We start from the raw sequence: 24,924 nt of genomic DNA, 5'->3' as shown, positions 1-24,924 counted from the left end.
GATGCTTTATCTTTGCATAAATCCAGCATGGTGATCAAGCCTTCAGAGGTTTGTGTAAAGCACTAAAATGTGATGGGGGAAAAAGAAAATGGAATATAACTGAAAGAGTAAACAAGACTTACCTGTCTGCCCTATGGAAAGATACACCAAAAGATTTGTGATTTGCGTGCAAGCCAGCTTTTTGAGCCAGTCAGCTTTTTACCATGTATATCCTGGTTTTTAGAAGGTGGGTCTTTTGGGCATTTAGACTGAATGATTGTTATTCTTTTGTAAACTGTATTTTGGAATGCATGTGATAATGACAGTCATAAATGTAGAAACTAGAAAACATCTCAAATCTTGACATATGACAATGAGTAAAGGTCTTCCGGTGGTTGGTTGGTTGTACACGCAGTCATGGACACATGCATTTTATTTGTATTCCAGGAATAAAGGTGAATGATGTTTGAAGGTGGATCAGGATGTTATGGTGTCACACAGGTGTCAGGGTGTGTTTGATGTTGCTCAGTTTCACTGTTCTGTTCCTGTTCTGCTTGTCTCATTTTAATCTCTCTCTTTTCACCTTGCTGTCTTCTTCCCAACCACTGTCACAACCCTGTTCTTCCCTTCACTTCAATATCAGTTCTTTATTATCTCCAGTACTTTTCTTTCTCTGCATCCCTTCTTTATGTCTTCACAAACACCTTTTGAATATTGTTCAAACCAACCAAAAAAAAAAAAAGAAAAAAAAAAGCAAACAAATAAACAAAAACCACAGGTTTACACTATCCAACATCAATTCTGTAGAAGTTCAGTGTATATTTGTGGAATCAATGGTTTCAGACAGTATGGGGCATATTCAGCTCTGGCAGGTATCTTACGCATTCTTTCACATGGCACTTGGTGTGAAGGGGTGTATCAGTATCAGTATCAGTAGCTCAAGGAGGCGTCACTGCATTCGGTCAAATCCATATACGCTACACCGCATCTGCCAAGCAGATGCCTGACCAGCAGCGTAACCCAACATGCTTAGTCAGGCCTTGAGAAAAAATAAAATAAATAAAAATAAAATAAAATAACAAAAATTTTAAAAAATAAATAAAATAAAATAACAACAAAAATAAATAAGTAAATAAAAAATAATAGATAAATACATAAAAATACTACTACTACTAATAATAAGGGGAGTCAAAGATCTAATTGGAAACAGAGGCCCACTGCTGCTTGTTGAGCAGTTCGTTATTGTTAGTAGGAGTGTTTTTGTTTTGTTTGCTGACAGTTCCATTAATCTTACCTTAATTAATGTGATTCCTGTTTGAACAACCACTTTATTCATGTTGCCTCATTCATTTGTCTTAAATGAGAGTTACCAGCAAGTATGTTGTCACAAACAACAGACCAGGACAGGAACTACCACACCTTTAAGGGCACAAAACTTCCATCAAGCCAACTCTGCTGAGTGCTTGTGCTCAGGTATGAATAACACAACAGAAGAACAAACCCAAACTTCCCAGAAGGCCAGAAGGCTGTGGTATTCTCTACGTTTTAGTTTCCATTGCTGAGCAGTTTGGGCTTGATTTTTGATTGTTTTGTTATACATTGCAAAGGTTCCTTTCTTTGTTGGCTTGAATTTGTATGCCCTTGTATGTGTGAGTGTGTGTACTTTTTTGTTGTTTAAATTCATTAACCTGATCTACCCCCTTAACTGCTGCTGACAAATACACTGTCATTGAAAGGCTATTGCCAAACAAAAAAGATTGCGGTCACAGGTCAGGATGTCAGTCACCATTCTTTATTTAGACTTCTTACTCATGCGATTGCATTGTGTTAGTTCAGCAAAATCAGTTACACTCTTAAAAGTACCGGTACACAAGAAGTAGTTTTTGTACTTCAAATCATGCCCAACTGATTTCATTTTATTAAGGTTAAGCAGTCAAGGGGTTAAACTGGTTATTATTGGCAGATTAAAGAAAAGCAACAAACAAACAAACAAAACGAAACAAAGAAAAAAAACAACAGAAAACAAACGAAAAGAAAATACCTCTGTGCTGAGGTGTGTAGACTAGTGTGTTGCCTGATTATTTGTTTACAGACAGCACCAGTAACAAACCCAGCCAGCCCTATCCAAACAGTCACTCACATGCACACACACTACTGACACACATTTCTTTTACAAGTATGATGATATATTGTAATCTTTTCACATTCAGTCTGAACTGGAAACACAAAATCAGGTAACTTGGCTTCTTGATTTTAAAATAGACCTGCTTTACATAACACGACTCGTATATCTACCATAAAACAATGATTATACACAGGCACCTTTCACTGAGAGTTCACATATAGCTTAGAAACTTGTTTCACTGTTAGCCTCTCCATTAATTATGTCATTAGTGTCACCCCCAGATCAACACTCTGCTGCACCATGGCCAAAGGATCAAACAGATTTCTCCAGATACACAACGCTAAACAATGGAATCAAGTCAGGAAGGACATGCACAGGCAACACATATACATGAACAATCCAGCTAGGCCTTGCAGGGTAGAAATAACATTGGCAGATAAGAAAAGAAGCCAGGAAGCAGCAGACAAAAGAAAGCATCAGAATGGCAAAGCAGTCTCCTGCATCATCTGCATAAAGTGTATTGGGACTGTGGATGCTACCTAAGACTGCACAGCCATACCACACTGCATTTCATAAACCTTGATTCCATAACAGAAAGCAAATGATATAAATATCATACGGATACATATACAGAGCCATTTGCACAATAGGATGCCTATCTGGGTAGAGCCGACTGACAGCTGCCATTGGGTGCTCATCATTCATTTCCTGTGTCATCCAATCAGGTTTCAGTCACACACATACATACACGCTCATACAGATAGCATCAGCTGTACAAGACAGCTCTGCCAACGCATAAATGAATGACTAATCACAGTGATATGGAATTTGCAGCCTATTATAGGTCCCATAGCCTTTTATGGCCATTGGAGGGAGCTGTGAATTTTATATCCACACTGTCCAGGGCTCATCATAGACATTAGCCTATTCTCTTCCTTCCGCCATTTAAACTGCTCCAAAGGAGGTCACGTACCCATTCACATTTGAGTGAAGTGAGGAAAATCGGACTAAAGTGCCTCTCCTAGGGACACAACATGCTAAAATGGAGCCTCAAACCCTGACCACTGGTGACCACCAGATCAGAAGTCCAATGCCTCACTGATTCTGCCACAGCATCTCTCTCAACCAATAACCAGTGTGACCAAGAAAAGGATTTTGGTGTTACCTTGATGAACTACTATGCTTTCATCCACATTATTGCAAACTTTGTAAATAGTCCCAATGCCAGCAAACTGGTGGAATTGGTTAAAAGGACATTTGCCTGTCTGAATTTGTTTTTTTTCTGAGAGCATGCATTTTGCCAGTTTGACCTCAATTTGAATATGGTGATATCATTTGGTATTTTTACTTTCAAAGACAGTTGATCCGTACAAGTAGAAAAACAGTAGAGAAGAAAAAAGACATTGGATGTGAGAGCATGTCAAACGATTAAGTTATTTAAACTTGCAGTCACTCAAGGGAAAGTGTTCAAGGTGTGACTTCATATAAACTTATGGAATTTTCATATATCTTGATGACATTGACCGTTAGAGTGGTGGTGTAGTAGTAACGCATCTGCCTTGGAAGCAAGAGATTCTGAGCACACTAGTTTGAATACCACATTCACCAGTATTTTCTCACCCTCCACTAAACCTTGAGTGGTGGTCTAGATACTAGTTATTCAGATGAGATGATAAACCGAAGTCCTGGGCATGCGTGCTGCATCCACTTAGCACTCACAAAAGAACCAATGGCAACAAAGGGGTTGTGCCATGTACAACTTTGTAGAAAAAGCTACTTTGATAGGAAAACAAATACACTTGCAGGCAGAAAAAAAAGAATAAAAAAGAATGGGGCTCTCATTGTGGTGACACACTATCCCAAGGAAGAGCAGCCAGAAGTTTACACAGAGAAGTCTATTGAGACAAAGAGTAATATAATTTAGTACAATACAATATAATACTACATAATGCAATGCAATGCAGTACAAGAAAATTAAAAGACCTTCGTAAATCACTCTGTTACTAACCAACTGTGTATGTATGTCTGTATGTTTGAATGTATGTTTGTATGCATGTATATATATATATATATATATATATATATATCTACCCACCTACAATCTCTCTCTCTCTCTCTCTGTATATATATATATATATATATATACACACACACACACACATACATATTGAGAGAGAGAGAGAGAGAGAGAGAGAGAGAGAGAGAGAGAGAGAGAGAGAGAGAACTTCCAAAACCATTGTCGAACAGATCTGGGACATACTTCTGAGCTGAAAAAAACTCAGTTAAAAAAAAAAAAAAAATTTTCATAGAGCTAAAAAATGTTTATGGATTTTGATAAGTATTAGTATCAGTAGCTCAAGGAGGCATCACTGCGTTCGGTCAAATCCATATACACTACACCGCATCTGCCAAGCAGATGCCTGACCAGCAGCGTAACCCAATGCGCTTAGTCAGGCCTTGAGGAAAAAAATGTTAATAAATAAAATAAAATAACAAAAAACAAAAACAAAAAATGAGATAAAGAAATAAATAAAGTAAATAAATAAATTAAAAATAATAGATAAATACATAAAAATACTACTACTAATAATAATATTATTCATAAGGCGCAAAATCTTGATGAAGTCAACTCTAAGTGAAAAAAAAAAAGATTTTGATAAATGACATTTTAATCTTTTTATTTTATGGTACATGCTATACACTCACAAACAATGGGTTATTTAACAGGATGAGAACAGGCCATGTGGCCAAGCCACTAAACTACCCACTATTGTTACTACTACCATTACAATGTTGATTTGGAAATTTATTGTAAATAGTTCGGCTAAAAGTCATACTGGAAAACTGAATCCTCGAGTTGAACTAAGTGTATCACTGCTCGCAAATTCGGTCGATAATTCTTATCAAATAATTCATTTGTTTATTTTCACACATTAATATGCTGTAAGCAAAAAAAAAAGTGTTGATATTGTGCATTCAAGAATTTACCCCTCTCCTTTCTCTCAACACACGTGACACCATTATGGGCACACACGGATCTATGCGTAAACATAAAGCGGCAGATCAGGTTCGGACATATAAAAATGTCGTTTATATTTGTGTTTATAGGTGAGGCGACAACAATTTAGGGAAAATAAAACAATAAACAGAAATGTCTCAAAGTTCTGCTTTTTTATTATAATATACTTTCGTTTTCCTTTGCATTAACGGAAGAAGATATTTCCACTTCCGTTAGAAAAGCGCATGCGTATGTCCTTCTGAAATATGGCTGACATGTGCTGGTATGGCAAGTTATTTGGACTAAATCTGTTCGCAAAGCAAGACAGTTTGTGTAAGTTGTTCGCGAAAAGATTGCGTCGAGATAAATGCAGCTTATGTATGCATCCTAACAGACTCATATAATCAATGTATTAAATGTCATTGAATAAGTTTGCTCATGTTTTGTGTTCATGTGCAAAACGAACCGTGGGTTTACAATCCCGACGTGTGGTCTGGAGAAAACACGCGGACTGAAGTCTGTGACCGATTTTTGACAAACGTGTTTGCTGTATTTTAATAATCTTGTGTTTTCTCTTTCAGGTTGACAGCATTTGCTCCTTCAAATTTGAATTCGAGGAACATTTAAGCTTGACCAAGATTTTTTCCGTGATTGCCATTGAGCAGACAAGAACTATTTCGTCACTGACTTGTGCCCAAGAACAGGGACACGAGTGGAAAGTCTAGGCTTTGGGTGTTGAAACTCACCTTTTGTTTTTAGGACTATAATAGTTTTAGACACAGCGTTTGTCTTGTAGCCTTCACATATTCGTTTCCATTATGGCAACTGCAGTTGGTTCTTCACAAGCCACTGCAGTGGAAAATTCTGTGAACATTGATGAAAAATCCTACAAACAGGCTGTTGCAACTGTAACAGATGCTGATGGTAAAATGGAGTCAAAAAATGAAGCCAAAGAAGTAGACACTGCAAAGTCTGCAGTAAAAGATAAGCAAGAGAAAAATACAGAAAAAGATGGGAATTCTGACAAAGGCAAAGTTATAGTCAAAAAGTTTGTTGAAGCACCCCCACCCAAGACCAACCCTTGGAAAAAGGCAAATCCTGACACTCCACCACCACCACCCAGCCAGGTTCCACAGTCTGTAACCCAGTGGTCTGCTGCTCCTGGTAAGATTTTCAGTCATTGAGTTGTCTGTGTATTTATATATCTAGTCATCAGCCTCATCCACATGTAATACGCAGCTTCTGTTCAAACGTGTGTGTATGTGTGTGCGTGCATGTGTGTGTGCAGTGCGTGCATGCTTGAGTATGCACAAATTTTTATATTGATATGCACTCTTATGTATCTTATTTCTACTGTATCTGTGTTTGTGTATGATTTTCAATTATGTTATCTTGTTATGTACTATCCCCCCCAATATTCCTTGTGACCCCGGTACACTTGGTAATAAAGACATTCTATTCTATTCTAATTTTTCTATTCTATTCTGTTCTATTTATCTTCGTGTGTGGTTTGTGACACGTCCATTCATATGTACATGAGTGGGCTTTTAAATGTATGGGGATATATATGCCAGGTATGTTTTGTTTCCATAACCCACCGAATGTTGACATGAATTACGAGATCTTTATTGTGCATATAATTTGATCTCATGCATGCACATCTGTTGATCTGGGAGATCGGAAAAAATCTATACTCTTTTCCCGTGACCAGGATTCAAACCTGGTGCCATCAGATTGAAAGTCCAATGCTTTGATCACTCAGCTGTTGCACTTGTCTGTGCATATGAAGTCTGATTGTTCTTATGTGTTTTTTAATGGATGTATACATAATGAGAATACATATACATTTTTGTTTTTTATGTGAAACCGATACAAATTCAGACAAACTAAAACATTCAGGCAGACTTAAGCAAGTTGCCAGGCAGACTAAACACCAAAGTTTGGTTACCCATTAAATGGATAATGCATAATTTATTGTTCAGTTTGTCATTACTGATTGTGTACTCCAGCATATTTACATTGAGATCGGCACATGCCTTCAAGTGCAAGTAGAGGCACATAGATATATATGTCGGGGTGCAGGTTGTCCAGCATATGCCTGAAATCGGGCACAGAACATCGTGATTTTGGGTAGTTTCGGCATGGAGAAATTTTGTTTTGGGTGAAATTTTGTGTTGGTAGTTTCTGGCATGGAGAAATTTTGTTTTGGTAGTTTCCGGCATGCATTAATTTGTGCAGCCTGGTCACTCTGTGATTTCTCTGTCATGTATATGTTCAGTGACATTTTGTATATAACAAAACTCGAACTAAAAGGAAATGCCAGAGAGCTACTCAAAATCAGATTGTCAAAACCAGTGTGTCGTAAACTTGTGCGTGCACCGAAGTCTTGAATTTTGAAAACTATGGGAGATAAATGCATTGGCGATTTAGTAATGAAAATACCAGACATATTTAGTGACAGCATAATATTAATAAACTAAAGTCTTTTTGACAAAAAATTACAAGAATACTGAGAAATTACAAGAATACTGAGTCCCAGACATGACAACCCTTCCTTTCTCGGGGAAATTTATCACTCACGGTTGCACTTGATACTGCACTTGCGTGCCTGGGAAAAAAACAAAACAAAAAAAAAAGCTCTTACAGTGGCCGAGTGCGCGCACATGTACACACACACACACACACACACACACAAACGCACACACACCTGAAAAAAGAAAAACAGGTCATTTTGCGATCAATTATTGGCAAAATTGTGCAAATCTGGAGAGAGAAAAAAGTGGGGGTGTGGAGTATGAAATTTAAATGTGATTATGCCGACAATGGCTGTTGCGACACATCTGCCGTTGTATTCAAGACAAATTGGAGGGGGCATGTGGGAGGTTTGTACATGCACATGTACAAAATCTCAGTTACATACTCGCAGGCATGGGATCGCTCACACTGACATGCAAACACAAACGCATGTGCTCGTCATCACCATCACCATCTCTGCCTCAACCCTCTGCCGAGCTGTAAACAGTCACTTTCCTTCCGCAACAATTACTTTTTAGCAACTGTGACTAAAACTTTGTAGCAAAATTGACTTTGAGTCTGTTTTTCAAATTATGTCAGCAAGGATGTGGCAATACCCTTCCTGTCTGCAGTTTTAGTGTACGTTATTTAAATTTGGGAATTACCAAAGAATCAGTTGTATCACTTACTTGAAATGATTACCGATGTTCAAAGCGCCGCTTTTCTCTCATTTGGATATTGGTTCACAGGCCTGCCTAATACTATGATTAGTCCATAGTTTCTATGATTCAAGCCCCCAGGCTATGGTACTACAGCCGAGTAATTTAAAGAAAAACTGATTTTGCTGACCGCGAAGCCTAACACACACACACACACACCACATGCCATGAATCGCTGCACATATTCCTCACTGAAGAATTTGTCAATGAAGGTAAACTTTCGTAACAATTGACATCAATACTTTTTTGTGTGTATTGATACACTTCATAGCTGCAGTTAGTATACGTTGTTAAGATCAGGGATCTATTGCTGACGCTTCATAGATTCATCTGCTTTACCTGCTTGTAGTGTTATGTTTCGTTCAAATACATATGCGGCCTCTCTCATTTGGACGTTGATTAATTTCACTATTGCCGTTGTTTTTTATCACACACACACACACACACACACACATGTGTGCGCATGCCTTGGCAGACACCACACATGCACAGACACACAAATGCATAGATGTGCACACACATTGTACCATTGCTTACATAGATGCATGCACACACACACACACACACACACACACACACACACACACACACACACACACACACACACACACACACACACCCCATCCACACAATCCACACACTTACAAAGGTGTACACATACTCACACACACACTCATTGAGACACCACACATAATGATACACAGATCGAAACCATCCACACATTTATACGGGTGTACACACACACACTGAGAGGCTTGCATTAAAAACATTTCATTTTCACACACTTATATACTCATGCGGATGCATACACACACACATGGCATGTCCTCACACGTATCACATTCCTTCAGGTACTTTCTTTACTCAATAGCTCCACCTTTGCAAGAAGTGTAGTTATGGACAGTTGAGAGTGACACTTGCATATTTTTCCTTACAATAAGATACATAATCGTATTATAGTTTGTTTTCATATCAGAAATAATTTGATTTGTCTTTTGCTTTGAATAAAACTGTATTTGACTTTTGTTTTACTCTGATATATTATACTTTTTCTCCATTATTAGATCTTTTGCTATGCTGGATACTGCAGTCATCACCATACTCCGTTTTCAGAGGGTCCGTCTTGTGAGAATGTTCAGTATGGGTGCCAGATCTTTTTCTTTGAAATTATGTTTTCGAGGTAAAAATCCCTCCTTTTTGGTCTGCTTCTTAATTTCCCTAGAATTCACCATTATTCTCCCCCAAAAGTCTTTAGAAAGTGTGATAGTACGGTAATTGTGTTCAGGCTTGATGGTCTTGTTTTTTTGAGCCCATATAGTATTTTCAGGCTTCGGTCTGGGCAGAAAAAAAATTTCAGGCTTGAGTAGGTCTCTCTGCTTGCACCCCTGTATATGTCTGTCATACATTGGCTGTATTGTTATGGTATTACAAGCACAGGCATGCAAAGAGTTCATGAAAAATACGTAAATTGGACAATCAGGTTGCCACAAATGATAGGCCGTCTTGTACTTGGGCATCTAGCTTTTACTCAAATCGCGCGCGAGCAATGCCAAAGGCGATTGACATGGGCAGAAGCAGCAAACATGCTGTCCTCATTTCTTCAGTTGATAGCCTCCATTGCTACAACCAAACTCTGTAAAATGAAGTGCTGTTGTATGCACAATTAAAAATTAAATTGAAAAAAAATTGAAAAAAAGAAGCCTGCTGTTTTGCATGTTCTGCCTTTCTTGATTGGTTTTGTTGCCTACAATATTGGTTAGCCAGTCAGTTGCAAGAGCACAGATCATGTGATGTGCCTATGTCAAATAAGCACATTCACACCAGCAGTCTACATGGTTTGTTCACTCCCACCCTTACCCCTTCACACATGTCCATATAAACATGCATTCTCAAACTTATTTCACACTCATGAAACTCTTTAACACCACCCTTCCCCACTTTCAGATGCACAGGACTGACTATCTTTCCACAGTGTTATAAAAGCATGCACAAACACTTGCAGTCGCAGTCACACACATGCACACACAAAATTTACCCCATGACTGCCATGCCCATAGAATTAAGGGTCATAGTGACATCACTGGTGACAGAAAAAGAAGGGAAATAAGGTGGGAAGACTGTATCTCTTATCATTTTCTCGCTTTTTGGTTTATTGTTCTGGATAATGATTTATGACTTGAAACCCCACTCTCTGCTCATTTTTTATGGTAGTCAAAGGGTTAAACTTTTGCACACCCATATTAAGCCTAAATATCAACACCCACTTCACTTACAAATATTGAAATAGTGAATACAAAAAACTTTGTCTCCCCCAATGCCCATCCTGACTGCCACTCATTCTCTCTAGCTCAACCTTATATACAGTCCCCCTTCAGATTAAGGTGCTCTTCCCTCTGTTCCTCTTCCATCTGGCCCATCTCCATCCTTTTTTTGCTCTGCACCTTGTAGACTTTGACAAAGTTTCATGTTTAGAAATACACAGTCTAGTCCACATTGATCTTAGAAGTTACTCTTTTTTTCTGCACCCCCTGCCTTCCCTCTTGTCACTGCTGCCCCTTCACATCTCTTTGCCCTCCCGGTACAGCCCTCTTGTCTTCACATCTCCTTGCCCCCCCTGCACAGCCCTCTGTCCTCCCTCCTGCTCCTCCATGCTTGTATGGATGTGCAAGGATTAAAGAAACAAAGAGGTTTTATTGCACCAATGTTCAAAGACCAGCAGTAGTTGTGGTGGGGTGTTCATTCACTCGTCCAAGTACACCACCAAAGGCTGAAACACTCAGTGAATGCAACACACATTGCTATGAATGATAAAGATAAAAGGGAGACAGATGGAGGGAGGGATGGACTTCAGACAATGATTATTGATTAATTATGTACATAACAAAAAATCAAATATTAAAGATATGTACAGATAATCTGGAAATCTGAGTTTTCTTGTCAACCACTACTTTGTTGTTTTTATGATATACTTCTGGACTTCAAAGAAAGTCATTTGTCTTTTAGTTTCCTTGTGACTTGCATTACTGCATGTTTACGCCATGGCTCCCAGTGCGACTTTGCCTTCTGGTTGGATTTGTCCCAGTTTTGGAATTTTATGATTGTTCACTTGTCATTACTCCCGTACAGCTTGGACTTAATCAGTTAATGACTGAGCACTCATGATGAACCCGTGGCAACAAGAAGTTTATTCATGGCAAAACTCTGTAGACAAAATCCTCTTCACTGGTAAAACAAATATATTTGGAGATAGAAAGAAAAAGGGAGGGGGGTTGGTCCTGCATTGTTGTCACATGGAGAGCAGACCAAATTTCACACAGAGAAATCTGTTGTGACAGAAGATAATACAGTGAAACACAATACAATTTAGTAATTAATATTGACTTGTGCATATGGCCACAAGTACATGCAAACTAACATTAGATAAATTAATATAAGAACCCCCATTAACACACACACACACAGAGATAATTCCTTCATATGCACAAGTTGACATCTTTAGACACATTTATACACATATGATTAGCACATAAACACCTAGCTTTGCCTCCAAATGCATGTAGTCCCTGCTACTCCCTTTCATATTCTCACGCGCACTCACATGTTATGTATATTATATACATCTAGTTAAATGCACGTAATACTTTAAACTGCACTTGTACACATTCCAGTCAGATTGGCGCCTAAGAACCACCATCCACTTGCAATTGCACATGAAAAAATATCTACTCACCCTCTTAACTGATGTATACATTTCAGATACATGTACTGGTACTATATAATGGCACATGCGATACATTGTTACAAGTTAAGTGCTGCCTGATGCATAATACTAGCAATTAGTTACAGAATAGTATCTTCATCTTGTCATTTTCTTAACTTTCTTTCACAGTGGTATGTAGCCAATTACATATCTAAAAAGTAATATTTGACAGAAGTAAAAGAAATCAACTGTTTTCTCACCTTTTTTTTTTTTTTTTTTTTTTTAAAAACCCCAAAACATACCTGGTGTCTTGCAGAATGTCAGTTGAAAGACCTTGGATCACAAACACCTATTTGATGTAATAACATGTTTCAAGACTGCCTCTTGACATGAAAAGAATGTTATGTGTTAACTCTTGTCAAGTGGTTGCGTTGCGAGATTGGTTTGCATATGTTGTCTGCTGCTTTACTGTTAATTACATCGCTGTCTTGAATAGAAAGAAAATGTGTCTTTACATGTATTACCAAGTGTACTTGGGTCACAAGGAATGATGGATGGGGATGGGGGTAATACATTAAAGTTATGAGCATGAATCAGAAACTATTAGTAAATATACAAACACAAATACAGTAGGGTTTTCTTGTTTTCACACATGCATATGTGCAAGTAATGCACATGTGCGCGCACTCATATGCACACGAACTATCAACAGCATGATTTGTGCATCAAAGAATAAGGCCGTCTAGAAGACGAAGAAGAAGAAAAAAGGATTTCAGAGAATTAAGACCAGTATTAATATTGAAAGATTCTTGACAGCTCTGGAAATCTTGCTGAACTTGGAGCAGCAGGAAATGGCATGCTGTTTTTAAGAATGAAGGCAGATGTCAAAATTGTCATTGTTCTCAGGCTCACAACAGTGCCATTCCATCATCTGTCACAACAGGATATCAGTGTCATTGTGCTGCTTTTTCTGGAAAAAATTTCCTTCTCAAGAAAGCTGGGCCCAGAGATGGGCTGAGTTTATCCTTGGCTTTTTCAAACTGGTATTGAAAGTGTGGTGTTTTTGTACATTTGTCATTGATGACAATTTTTCTTCTTGTCCAGTTTTCATGCATGGTTGGTTATGATAATTGATGTATATATACATCATAATTTATGTAAATATTTGTTTTACAATAAATTAAAACTTAAGGAACCTGGTACATTACTGAATCTAGATTTTCTTTTCTTCAGAACAGTGGAATACATAGGTATTAAAAAAAAAGTGTCAGAACTCAGTCAGATGTGGCATGTTTCATTAAAAAAAAATCTATCAATATTTGCAGTAGAATGTTGATTGATGGCTTGTCATAAGGATCATAACAACCCTTTTGCAAAGTCCAGATTAACGTCAATTATCAGTGACAGATGTATGAAAATAGTATGTTGATATAGAAACCAGCTGAATTTGATTTTAGAATACTTAATTTAATAAAAGTATGTTGATAGATCTTACATTTGATGTGTGTCATTCAGAATTTGTGTAAATAAAAAATAAAAAAAAAAAGTTCAAAATGTGAAAGTACTTGTCTCTGCCCGTTGCAGAATTTTGGATGACTTAGGTTAAACATTTTTTGTTACTGTTTTTTTTTGGGTTTTTTTTGGATTGTTTGTTTTTGTTACCAGTATTAGGCATTGAATCATGTGCTAGTTATTTCAGTAAATCACAGAAACAAAGCAGGCCTGCTGAGTCAAGCGGGATTTATTTACAGAGCATTTCTGAGGGAATAGCTTACTTATGGACATATTTTCCAGCAGGTACCTTCAGGTGTTGCAGGCACCTTTAGATGTTCAATAAAAGTCTGGTAGTGAAGATACATAATCAGCTAGAAAGTAGAATGCTTGCACAAACAGCACTGGTTGTTAACTTGGGAATTGTATTAGTCACACAGTGTTGTGCTACTGACAATAACGATAATAGCACTGTGAATGTTGGAAATAAAAAGTATTGATCATTCTAGATGGTCACAATGTTCTTTTACCAGTCTGTGATAGTACATAATAATTAATTGATGGATCCTGATTGTGTACAGATACTTTTTGCCTGTGTGATGTAGACTGTAACATCTTGTTTGAGTGCCAGATGTGGAGAGGGGAGCGTGCCATTGGGGGTAAACTTATCTTTAGTTTGAAGAAATTACACACATTAATTTCTTTTGCTGAAAGATAAGTGGTGGCATGTAGTGATGTACAGTACACAAGCAGTTTGTACACTATCAGCTGACCCAGATTTATTCTAACTGGGTCTTAAAATGATATGAAGACTCAATTATCATTGAAGGCGTGTTTGTAAATGATATGAAGACTCAGTTATCATTGAAGGCGTGTATGTATTACTGAAGCATTACTAGCGATGTGAAATACTGAAAAACATGTCACTTTGATTTAGTTTTACAAAATTAAGTAACACAAGAGAAATTGTGGAGTAGAAATTGAGGAAAAATTGCCAGATGGGAATCCCTGAGCTCTGGCGCTCTGCTGCTGCTTTTGCTGTTCGTGATCTTGGAAGTGGAAGAGTTCCCCTTCTGCCTCTGCTAACACTGTAACAGGCAGCACTCTCCCACTCCCAGTGACCATACTGACTTCTCAGTTTTAGTCACCACATCAAGAACCTTTCCTGTAGAACTTTTTGGTAGTCTATCCAGCCTTGCTGCAGAGTAGTACTAGTAGTTGTTTTAATATGAAGGCTTCATGGGTGTTGTTGGGTGTATTGAGCTACCTTTAAGTTCTATGGAATGAGTTTATGCATTGATAAAACCTTAGAAGCACTACTGTTCTATGTTGTAAAATCGTCTGCTCCAGTTAGGAGATAAAAGTAAGGGAAAGGGATAAGACCAAGAGAAAAAATTTAGGTGAAAATTGCATTGACGTAGTTCTCCAAAGCTCTCTGTATATGTGTGCAAATGTGTTGTGTGAGTACATGCTGTCTTTCTCTCTTGCCCCCCAAAGAAGCTGCTTTTCCTGATATAGGGTGTTGTGTACTCATTACTGTGGGGGACAGGAGAGTGGGGTGTATGTGAAAGAAAGGGCTTGGGGTTGACACTTGCTTGTAACTTCATTGAAGTGAAAGGTAGCAAAGATTTCATTGGTTTACATAGACTAGTCTCCACAATCCACCCTGCCAAAACCATCAGTTTGTCAACAAAACCATCAGTAAATGAATAGAACAGTAACCAGATAAGATTATTTTACTTGTCTTGAGGTACATCTTTTCTGTTTTTTGGGAACCCCCCCCACCCCCTCGTCACTGACCCTCAAAATATCACTGGACTAAACGGAAATCCTTCTCTACCTAAGAACTATTTTCCTCAATCAGTAACTGTTTTGGTGCTATTATGAACAATAAAAAAAGAAATTGTCCCCATAGACGAGTGTGTTTACCATTTAGGGTGTTATTGTATACTTGTGTGTCTTTCACATTTTGATTCAATTTTATATATATATATATATATATATATATATATATATATATATATATGTCCTATTTTTAATGTCAGCCTTTACTGTACTGTTCAGCGAAGAAAAATGGCATTGAGGTGTGATTCAGGTATAGGTCAAGATCATCATTTTTTTTATCATCTGATCTCTGTTACTGTCAGCAAGTACTTTCATGATATATCATCACTCAACATTGCATTGCCCTTTATCTTTGATGGTCATGAGAAGCATTTCCTGATAGGAATATATGTGTGAGGAAGGCCTTTGTGAGGAGAAAACATGTTCTCCCACATGCCAGCAGTGTGAATACACATGCTTTTGCACGTGCATGCATGCACACATACACACATGCAAACAAAACAACCTCTACACACACACACACACACACACACACACACACACACACACACACCATGAAGGTAACAAAAGCAAGACTGGTTGACTAACAATGATAATTGTGTATTCATTCTTTGATGTAAATAGTAAGTAAAAATACTGAAATAGTGTTTATGTACATACAAGTCACAATCAGGTTTTAAATTATAGTAGCTGATATTAGTTTATTAACAGCAGTTAGCTGTTGCTTAATTTTGCCTTCTTTTTGCATGGCAACAGAAGTGACACAGTCACCCTTGATCTCTGGAGATGGTAGGACTGATCTACTGAAACAGCAATCAATGTTGACACATATTTCACATGGAGATAGATAACAGACCATGAAGTAATGAGATAAGATCATGCAGTTGCATTATTCATTGATACCTGGTCATTGGATGACATCTCTATCTGTGTGTCTGCCAGCCTGCATGTCTGCCTGCCTGTGACTTTGGGGCTTCTGGGCAGGGAGTTTGGGGAAAAAAGATGTGACAGCTGCATAGAATCATCCTATATAATGTCTGTTATGCGCACACGTACATCCATGCATTCATAAACATTTATTTTTTACAACTGATTATTGTAAAGGGATGTACATATGCATAGAGCCATGCACACAAATTTCAGTTATTCTCACAGCTGTTGGTTTGGGGGAAACTTGTATGTATGCATATTTGTATACAGTTTGCAGCATTCAGTTGTCGGGAAAGAACACGCAGCATTGAACATTAGCATGTCTGACAAACTGAAGTTTTGGGTTTTAGTCGAGTTCTTTTAATCAGGACCCCATTGAACGTTCAGATCAGGGTTTTGGCGATTTGGGAGTATCAAATTTGGTTGAATTGATTTCTTTGGCACTTGGGTTGTTAACGGTAACGCCACACGAACAACTAACGACTGACGTCAGTGTGAGAGCCTTACACTGGTTGGCATCCACAGCCCCAAAGTATAACCAGTAAAGTTGCCGACAGTCAGAACTGTCACGATACCCCAGCCACACCAGTAGGAGTGCTCACACCATCAACCACTGGCCCACATTGTCCGGACGGAAAACCAGAGGACGTGGAGCGTGGCCTGATCTGTCCGTTCATACCGTTCACTCCGCCGCTGTGCTGGGAGATAGCACGTGTTCCCGTCCCGATCATTTTATGGCTGTCGATCCGAGTCAACACTTAATTTTTTTTCAGAGATGGTTTTCATCGACCATTTTCTTGGGACTCGAGCTCAAGGGGTTAAGTGTATATATATATATATATTTCTATTTTGTTTTTTTTATTAAATCGCGGGTTGCGGATGTGCGAATTTTGACAGGTGTTTTGGAGAAAGTATACCGCTGCAGCGCTTGCCTCAGATTTCAATGTTCGTGTCGCGTGCCGCTGTGTGGTGACGTCACAAGAACACGACATTGTGTGTGACCTGCCAGCATTTGTACATCAGTGCGGGACAGTCCGATTTGGCCTATCTGGGCTGTGCTCTTGTCTGCGGACACAGAAAAGGAACAGAGACAACAACAACAAAAAAGGGGGGCCACTTGGCTTTGACACGTTTCTGCCGTGTTCACGGAACTCGCCTTGAAGCTGCGTGGACGAGTGTCGCTACGTGTTCGCGAAGATTGACACACACTCGCACGTCCACACACACACCTGTTGGATGTACCGTGGTGGGCCGAGGTCGTGGCATTAAAACTGTTCCATATTGTATGCACTGATAGTGAAGCTGTGTCGTCGACGTTTTTCCATCGTGCAGCATGGAAAGTTGGGGTGAGAAGAGCCCCGTGAAAGTCAAAGGTATTGTGTTATTTTTGTAGGTTGTTTACAGAAAGACGATCTCCTTAACGCGCCTAGCGCTGCCCTCATGGCTCGAAAACAGCTGTGTTGGTGTCTCTCCGAGCACGATGTGTCACAGGCGCACGTGTCGGTGTACACTTTGACGTATTGTTTTTGCTTGTAAACAATGAATGCCGCCCCTTACGCATCGTCAGCGTGCTGTGTGTTAAGAAAGTCGAGGCTTGTTCATGGTTGGAAGCTGGTAGTGTGGTTAAAAATCGGTAGTGTGAGGCTGAGTGGCAGGTTAAGCGAACAATATGTTAGCGAAGGCATCCTTCCTGGAGCATGACTGACAAGCAACAGTGGTGATGTTTTGTGGTGGATGGCCCCAAGTCAGTGAAGGTGTTGAGCTTTCGTGTAGTTGACCTTTGGGACCTCTCCTCCCTCCCCCCATCCCCTTCTCTGTCTTTCATACCTTCACATTCCACCACCCTTTATTCCATAGAACTAAACAACAACAACAACAAAAAGTACATTGTTGTACTTCATTTCACCCACTTTCTTTTGTATTGTCTCTCATTCTGTCTGAGTCATGCTTCTACAACCCCAGGTCAGGCTGTTTGTATGCAAATTGATTTTTTTTCATTATATGTGTGTGAATGTGTGGTTTTCTCTGCCTTCCCCCTCTGACATTCTCTCTCTCTCTTGCACATACTGGTATGTAAATATGGCTTATCAGGCCAAATTGCTCTTTTACAAATCATAATTTTTGTCATTTTTGCACTTCTCTAATTTTCTTTATGATGGAGTATTGATACAGCTGTACAAGACTTAAGGTGACCATATTATATGTAACCAAGAGACCATTGACAAAGAATTGGTATTTTTTCTTGTTTGCTTGTGGAGATATCAGTCCTGAAAATGTGCCCATCAGAGCAGTTTCAGTAGCATCACAGACTGTACAATCTTCAAATTGCGATATCTCCGGAACCAAAAGAGGCAGAACTATTATTTTTGTTTTGTTTTGTTTCTTTCAATGAGCTCTATATGAAAAAACAAAAAGTATATCACTGGTTGTTGTTTTTTTTCCGAAAAAGCCTGCCGGTGTCTACATATAGTCCCACCTCTTCCCTGTGTAATTAGAAGTCTCCATTTGTCTTAAGCATTTAATAACCAGTGCTGATGGCATGTGTCCACTGTGTCGTAAGTGCAGTGCAGATTGCCAGGCTGCTCTGTTGGTCTTGGTTCTCTCTCTTGCACATGCATTTGTACATGGTCACATGACTTGCAGTCTTCCTTTCAGCCAACACAGTTTCTATATATTTTTATTTCCGTGTGCTGATAGAGATATGAGGCTGTCAGTGTCACATGCAAGCTGTCTACAGGCTAGGTACAGATTGTATTAGTTCTGTTCATGATCATTTATCTGTAACTATATTTGTTGCAGTGTCAGTGTGATGAATGTACAGGCATGCACACAGGCACACAACCATACTTATTGAAGTACTTGCATATAATCCTTTTTTCTGTCAACTTGTACATAATCTTTTTTTCTGTTGATCTGTTCAGTCAGGTCCTTTCCCACCCACCTCTCTATACATGCGCATGCAGCATGTACAAATGGACACACACACACACACACACACACACACACACACAAAAAAAAAAAAAAAAAAGAAAAAAAAAAACTTTGTCATTCATGCAGACGTGAGGTTGTTTTCATTTCAGATTGTTAATAACAGATGTAATTTTAGCTTTATTTTTTATTTTCTCTCTCTTTTTTTCTTTCAGATCCACACATACCTGCATGCATACATACACGTGCGTACATGCCTGTTTATCAGCTGAGGCAATAAACAAGGTTTTATGTAGGGTGTGTGCTTAGTGCACACTTAAAGAACCAGCAAGAACAAGAGAGCTGTTCCTGGCAAAATTGTTAAAAAATGAATAAATGAATAAATAAAAAGCACCTGGATTGGATTTACAAGTTAACAAACATGCACACATACTTAGGCTGATATAGTGATAAATGGGGGACATTTTGGAATAGATCATTTCTTAATTCCATGGCTTCACAACTGTCATTTTGCATACACAGTAAAACGTAAAGACTGAAGATGATAATGTCAGTTGAAGGGGAAGAAAAGCTAAATCAGTAAATGTGTCAATATTTTTCCTTGACACATCTCGTGAAGATCAGCATTTGTAACAAAGAAGCTAAACATTTTCAAGGGATTTTGGATGTGATATTTCCCTGCTACATTGCATGATGGTCACTGTCTGTGGGAAAGAGTGTGCACATACCTTTCCTTTTCAATTTTGAATTGATCCAGGTACATATTTTTCAAGCTTTGTTGATCTACTCTAGGTAGTTGTCTCAGTTACATCAGACACAGGGCACAATGTGTATGTTATTTGATATTAAAGACTTTCCAGCACAGGTCGTCTTATTCTTACATTGCCACTGTTTGTGTTGTTATGGTAAATGAAATTCAGTGATCTTTTTTTGTTTGTTTTTAAATTTTTACCTCCAGTGAATCTACCATTCCAGTCACTCTGTTCAAGTACGTCTGTTTTAGGTTTTTAGGGTTAATATTCTGGAAGCAGTGGTGGGTTGAATGAATAATGTGAGGAAACACACTGAATGTTCAGGATTTCATCCTGTTTTAATCGCAAATGTGTGTGTGTGTGTGTGTGTGTGTATTTATATATATTTATATATATTTATCTATCATTTTTGTTTTGCAGAATCAAAATCTTCCGAGAAAAAAGTAGTTGTGCCAACAGAGCCCAAAGACAAAGGGGAGGTAATGTTTATTTGTGTTGGTGTGTGTCTGTGTATGTGTGCCTGTCTGTGCACAATTATTGTCATTGGTTTTTGTTGTTGCTGTTGCTGCCATTGCAGTTGTTAATGTCACCATTTTTTGTTGGTATTGAATTCATTATTGACTATCATGATGGCATGATTATGATTTTGATTATCAATATTTTTTAGCTGTTTAACCCTTTCACTGCCAAGGTCGCATTTATGCAGCAGCTAGGTAGAGGACCCATGTCACTGAAGGGTGATCAGATTATGGGTCTGTTATCCATGAACCTACTGCTCAATGTTCTGTGGTAGGACATGCCATATTTTCTACACATCGCAAGGGGAATCCCCAGCTATTATTAGACACCATACTTTCTGTGTTTGTAGCACAAGGGAATTTTGCACTCTAAATTGACTGGCGGTGAAAGGGTTAAAAAGTGTTTTTGAATAGTTTTGAGTCTAACTCTAACTTGGTCTAAGCAGTAATATTGGTTGCAGGTTCAAAGTGGATATTATTTGTAACTAGCACAGTAGCAGATGTAAACAAGTTTTCAATTCTTTATGTGTGAACAAGTCTGTCTGAATTGATAATTTGTGTAGTGTCTCTCACAGATGGTATGCAGAGCAGATTTTTAATCTGTGGTTTGAACTCTTCCGTAATTCTGTAAACAAATTAAGAAAAAGAAACAAACAAAACAGCAACACCACCACAACCTCCAAAAAGTTCCAGTACTCATAAAATTTGGGTTTTATTTGGCTGAAATTCTTGCCAGAATGGCATATGGCTTTATTATCCATGAGTTTGTGGGGTAAAACTGGTCATACACATAAAAACCCAAGTGTACATGTGACTATGAGTGAATGTGGGAGTTTTAGCCGATGAATGAAAAAGGAGAAAAGAATTTGAAATGACACACTAGCGCACTCATTAATGGTGGACACATGATACTGACCTGTCCATTTCGTTGTGAGATGTCTGGACTTGGATCATTAATCAGGTTCATTTGTGCTGAGATCGGTCATTCCTTGATAGCCTGCATCATTTTCTAGTGTTATGACCTGAAATATTTGTTATTAAATTATTATCCATTGAGTTGGATATGTTGAGATGTGGAAATTATACATTTTGGGGGATGGTGGTGGTTTTTGTGCAGTAACTTCTAATGAGTTGATACACAGTCATTATCTGGGGTTGGGTTGCAGTTTGAGGTGGTCATTATGATTATGATATGCATGTGCACTCACACACACACACATGCATGCATGTTCACACACACAGGAGCTTACCGCTTGAGGTTTTTCAATGTGGCAATATTCAGTTTTATTTATTTCAGAAGGCACTGGATGAGAATTGGCCTGCCTTATCAGAGGTAACTGATGTAAGTAGAAGTTGTACTTGTTCATAGTCTTAGAATATGAATGTGATTGTGTGTTTAACTTGAAGAAAATGATGAAAGGCTGTTTATGATTTAAAATTTTTTTTTTTTTTAATGTATTTGTTTTTACTTTGATATGTATGCATGTGCATACTTGTTTGTGTGTGTATCACTGGTTAGTGATAAGCATGTCTGTGTCTTGTATTCTCCTATTCCATATCATTTTGTGTGTGTGTGTTAGGCTTACTTTCTGACTGTTTAACAGTTTTAGTTTCTTGCTTACCTTGTTTATGGTTTAAGGATTAGTCTGAAGCTGCGACTGTTGATCAGCTCCACACACAGTGAGATCACTTCAGTTCATGACCCCAAATGAGTGTTTTGTAATTGTTATCCATATAAAGGGAAAAGCAGAAGTAGAATGATTAAAAACTTTTTTTCTTTCTCTCTTCTTAAGGCAAGGGTGGGGCAGTTCTGGGAAAAGCTATGGAAAGGGAAACTTAACGCTCTGTTCGATAGTTTTGTGATTTTTCTTTTCTGATCAGTATTCTGTTGGTGATTAAAATGGTATGAACATTACTGCATTGGGATTTGCACTGATAAAATAGCTCATACATTTAACAGTAGGTGGTAAGTGCTTATCCCCATTGAACAGAAAATTTGCTTGAGGCACACAACACAAAGATCTCTGCAACAGTGTTCTGTGCCAACCAAAAAAATTTGCTGAAGTCTGAGAGAGGCAGTCGGGGTAGAGGCAAGAAAATAGAAACCTTCAACCTCCCTCCTCCCTCCCCTCTCCCCTCCCACTTACACACTCATTCACATATGCCCTCACTACCCCCTGTGGTTTCATTCAGTTAAGTGTGCTGCAAATTGTTCACATGTGATAGCATTTTTAACTTCTGTCGCTGTGCAAGTTGAATACATGTGATATTATTTCAACTGTTGTCGTGCAAGTTGGATACATGTGATAGCATTCCAACTACTGTAACGGCAAGTTGAATACATGTGGTAGCATTCCAACTACTGTTACTGTAGCTGTGCAAGTTGAATATCTATGTGATAGAATTTGAACTACTGTCATCATGTGGCATCTGCAGCATGTATACATGTATTTCAGTTTTCCATATAATTGAAAGGATTGATACTGTTTCAAAACATTCTGAGAAAAAGTATTTTTCTACTGCCCCCCACACCCCCTGTTGTTTTTTTAATTTTATTTATTTTATTTTATTTTATTTATTATTTTTTTTGTAGTGTGTTCATGTTTGTTATTGGGTTTGTTACTTTCTCCATTCTTTGACCCTATGTCCTCTCAACATATGTATACCATAGTCTTGGAATTATTATATTTGGATGCAAACCTCTTTCTGTTCTTAATTATCTGGGGTGCTCTTAAGGTAAGAAAGTTACTGGGTAGTTGTTGTTTTTCTGAGTTTGTAAGAATAAGTTGATGTAGAGGGATTGTGTCACCTGTTGATGTGTTGTAAATGTGCTCATTATTGTAAATTACCTTGTAATCCAGCAAATGTCCATCTCCCATTTTAGGTTAAAAACTGTGCACAAGGTGTGCCCAGTGTGCACTTGTCTTTGTAGAAAAAAACAAAACAAAAAAACCCCATGAACTACAGGTAGTGATGATTTGGTTATTTTGCTATTTGGGATCATGTTGCTTTACAAGGCAGCAGAGGTTGACTTGTACAGATCTGGAGATAAAGAATAGAACGCCGGCATAAGATGTTTGTGTCATTGAACATTCAAGTAAGAACATGCCATTGGGCTGTATATTTGTTTCAGTAGTTTGTGTTTTGTCTTTATTCCTTCTCTATCTCTCTGTCTCAAAGAATCAAATCAGTGTGTGTGCATGTAAAGAAGCGATCGATTGTATGAGGGAGAGAGGAAGAAAAAAAAAGGATAATGAATGGAAGAGACGGAGAGAAGATGTAAGTACAAAAACACATAAATAACATGATTGAATAATTTCATATTTATTATTGTTTAGTGGCATATATTCTGTTGTCACCACTGGATCATATTTTCCTGGCTGTCTTGCAGTGGAGGAAACCAAACAGCTCAGTTTCCTTCTTGTCGAAGTCCTGATTGTTCTGATTGTAATGCTTCGAAGTGAGAGGACAGATAAAATCACGACTTTTAACTTTTAACCTGCAACAACAAAACAAAATCTTTAAATGAATATAGTACTGTTGTATACATTGATATTGAAAGCTATGTGAACAGGGAAGACAGAGAGAGTGTGTGTGTGTGTGTGTGACATTAGTTAATTTAATTAAGAAATAACTTTTGAAGTAAGTAAACAAAAATATGTCACTTAAAAAAGTGTGGATAGAGGGGATAGATTGGAAGGTTGTAGGATGTTTTCATCACATTGAAGTTCAACTTCAAGTGGGGGGCAGTGCATTTCACATTTTCCTGAATATTATAGAATAGATTATATAGACTCCATTTGGCTGCAATCTATTTTGGAATAGATCAGTTCTTAATTCCATGGCTTCACAGCTGTCATTTTGCATACACAGTAATATGTAAACGCTGAAGATGATATTGTCAGTTGAAGGGGAGGAAAAGCTAAATCAGTAAATGTTTCAGAATATATTTCCTTGACACATCTCATGAAGATCAACATTTGTAACAAAGAAGCTAAACATTTTGGATGTGATATTTCCCTGCTACATTGCGTGAAGGTCAGTATCTGTGGGAGAGAGTGTGCATATATGTTTTTATTGTTTGAACAGAACTGGAAAATATTCATAGGGCGTGGCGGTTTTGTGTTTCAATGCTTGAAGCTGAAGTGTGTTCATACTTGATTTCAGGGAGCAAATGAAAGCCAGGTAAACTGGGATGGAAGGGTGTGTTTTGGAGTTTGTTTAGTGTTCGTTTATTGGGGTTTCTGGTGTGTTAACTTGCCATGTTTGTTCACCAGTACTGGTTGATGAAACATTCTTCCTTTTGTGTCATGATTAACACACTTGGTTTGGGTGTTCGTTTTTCTTTGTTTCATTTTCTTTTTCTTTTTTTTAATAAAAAACAAACAAACTATTCTTACCTCTGTGCTGCCTCCCATGTAAACG

General features: G+C 38.1%; 1 protein-coding gene across 12 annotated transcripts in view; it reads left to right on the top strand.

Moving 5' to 3' along the window:
* The first annotated feature begins 5,355 nt into the window (after positions 1-5,355).
* Positions 5,356-24,924, top strand: part of LOC143283716 (la-related protein 1B-like) — a 67,380-nt gene continuing 47,811 nt past the window's right edge. For 3 of the 12 annotated variants that reach the window (XM_076589973.1, XM_076589975.1, XM_076589972.1), the window contains exons 1-5: positions 5,356-5,435; positions 5,684-6,266; positions 20,402-20,460; positions 21,797-21,841; positions 24,667-24,684. In XM_076589973.1, coding sequence (XP_076446088.1) covers positions 5,921-6,266; positions 20,402-20,460; positions 21,797-21,841; positions 24,667-24,684 — 468 coding nt within the window. In that variant the 5' untranslated portion in view covers positions 5,356-5,435; positions 5,684-5,920. Of the gene's footprint in view, positions 5,436-5,683; positions 6,267-17,030; positions 17,675-20,401; positions 20,461-21,796; positions 21,842-24,666; positions 24,685-24,924 lie in introns of those variants that run through there. The other 9 variants (XM_076589976.1, XM_076589974.1, XM_076589980.1 and 6 more) reach the window with 5 other exon arrangements.

Source organism: Babylonia areolata, chromosome 7 (assembly GCF_041734735.1).
Source record: "Babylonia areolata isolate BAREFJ2019XMU chromosome 7, ASM4173473v1, whole genome shotgun sequence".
Taxonomy (NCBI): domain Eukaryota; kingdom Metazoa; phylum Mollusca; class Gastropoda; order Neogastropoda; family Buccinidae; genus Babylonia; species Babylonia areolata.
Note: the sequence above shows the minus strand (reverse complement) of the source record. Positions and strands in the feature narration are given on the sequence as shown.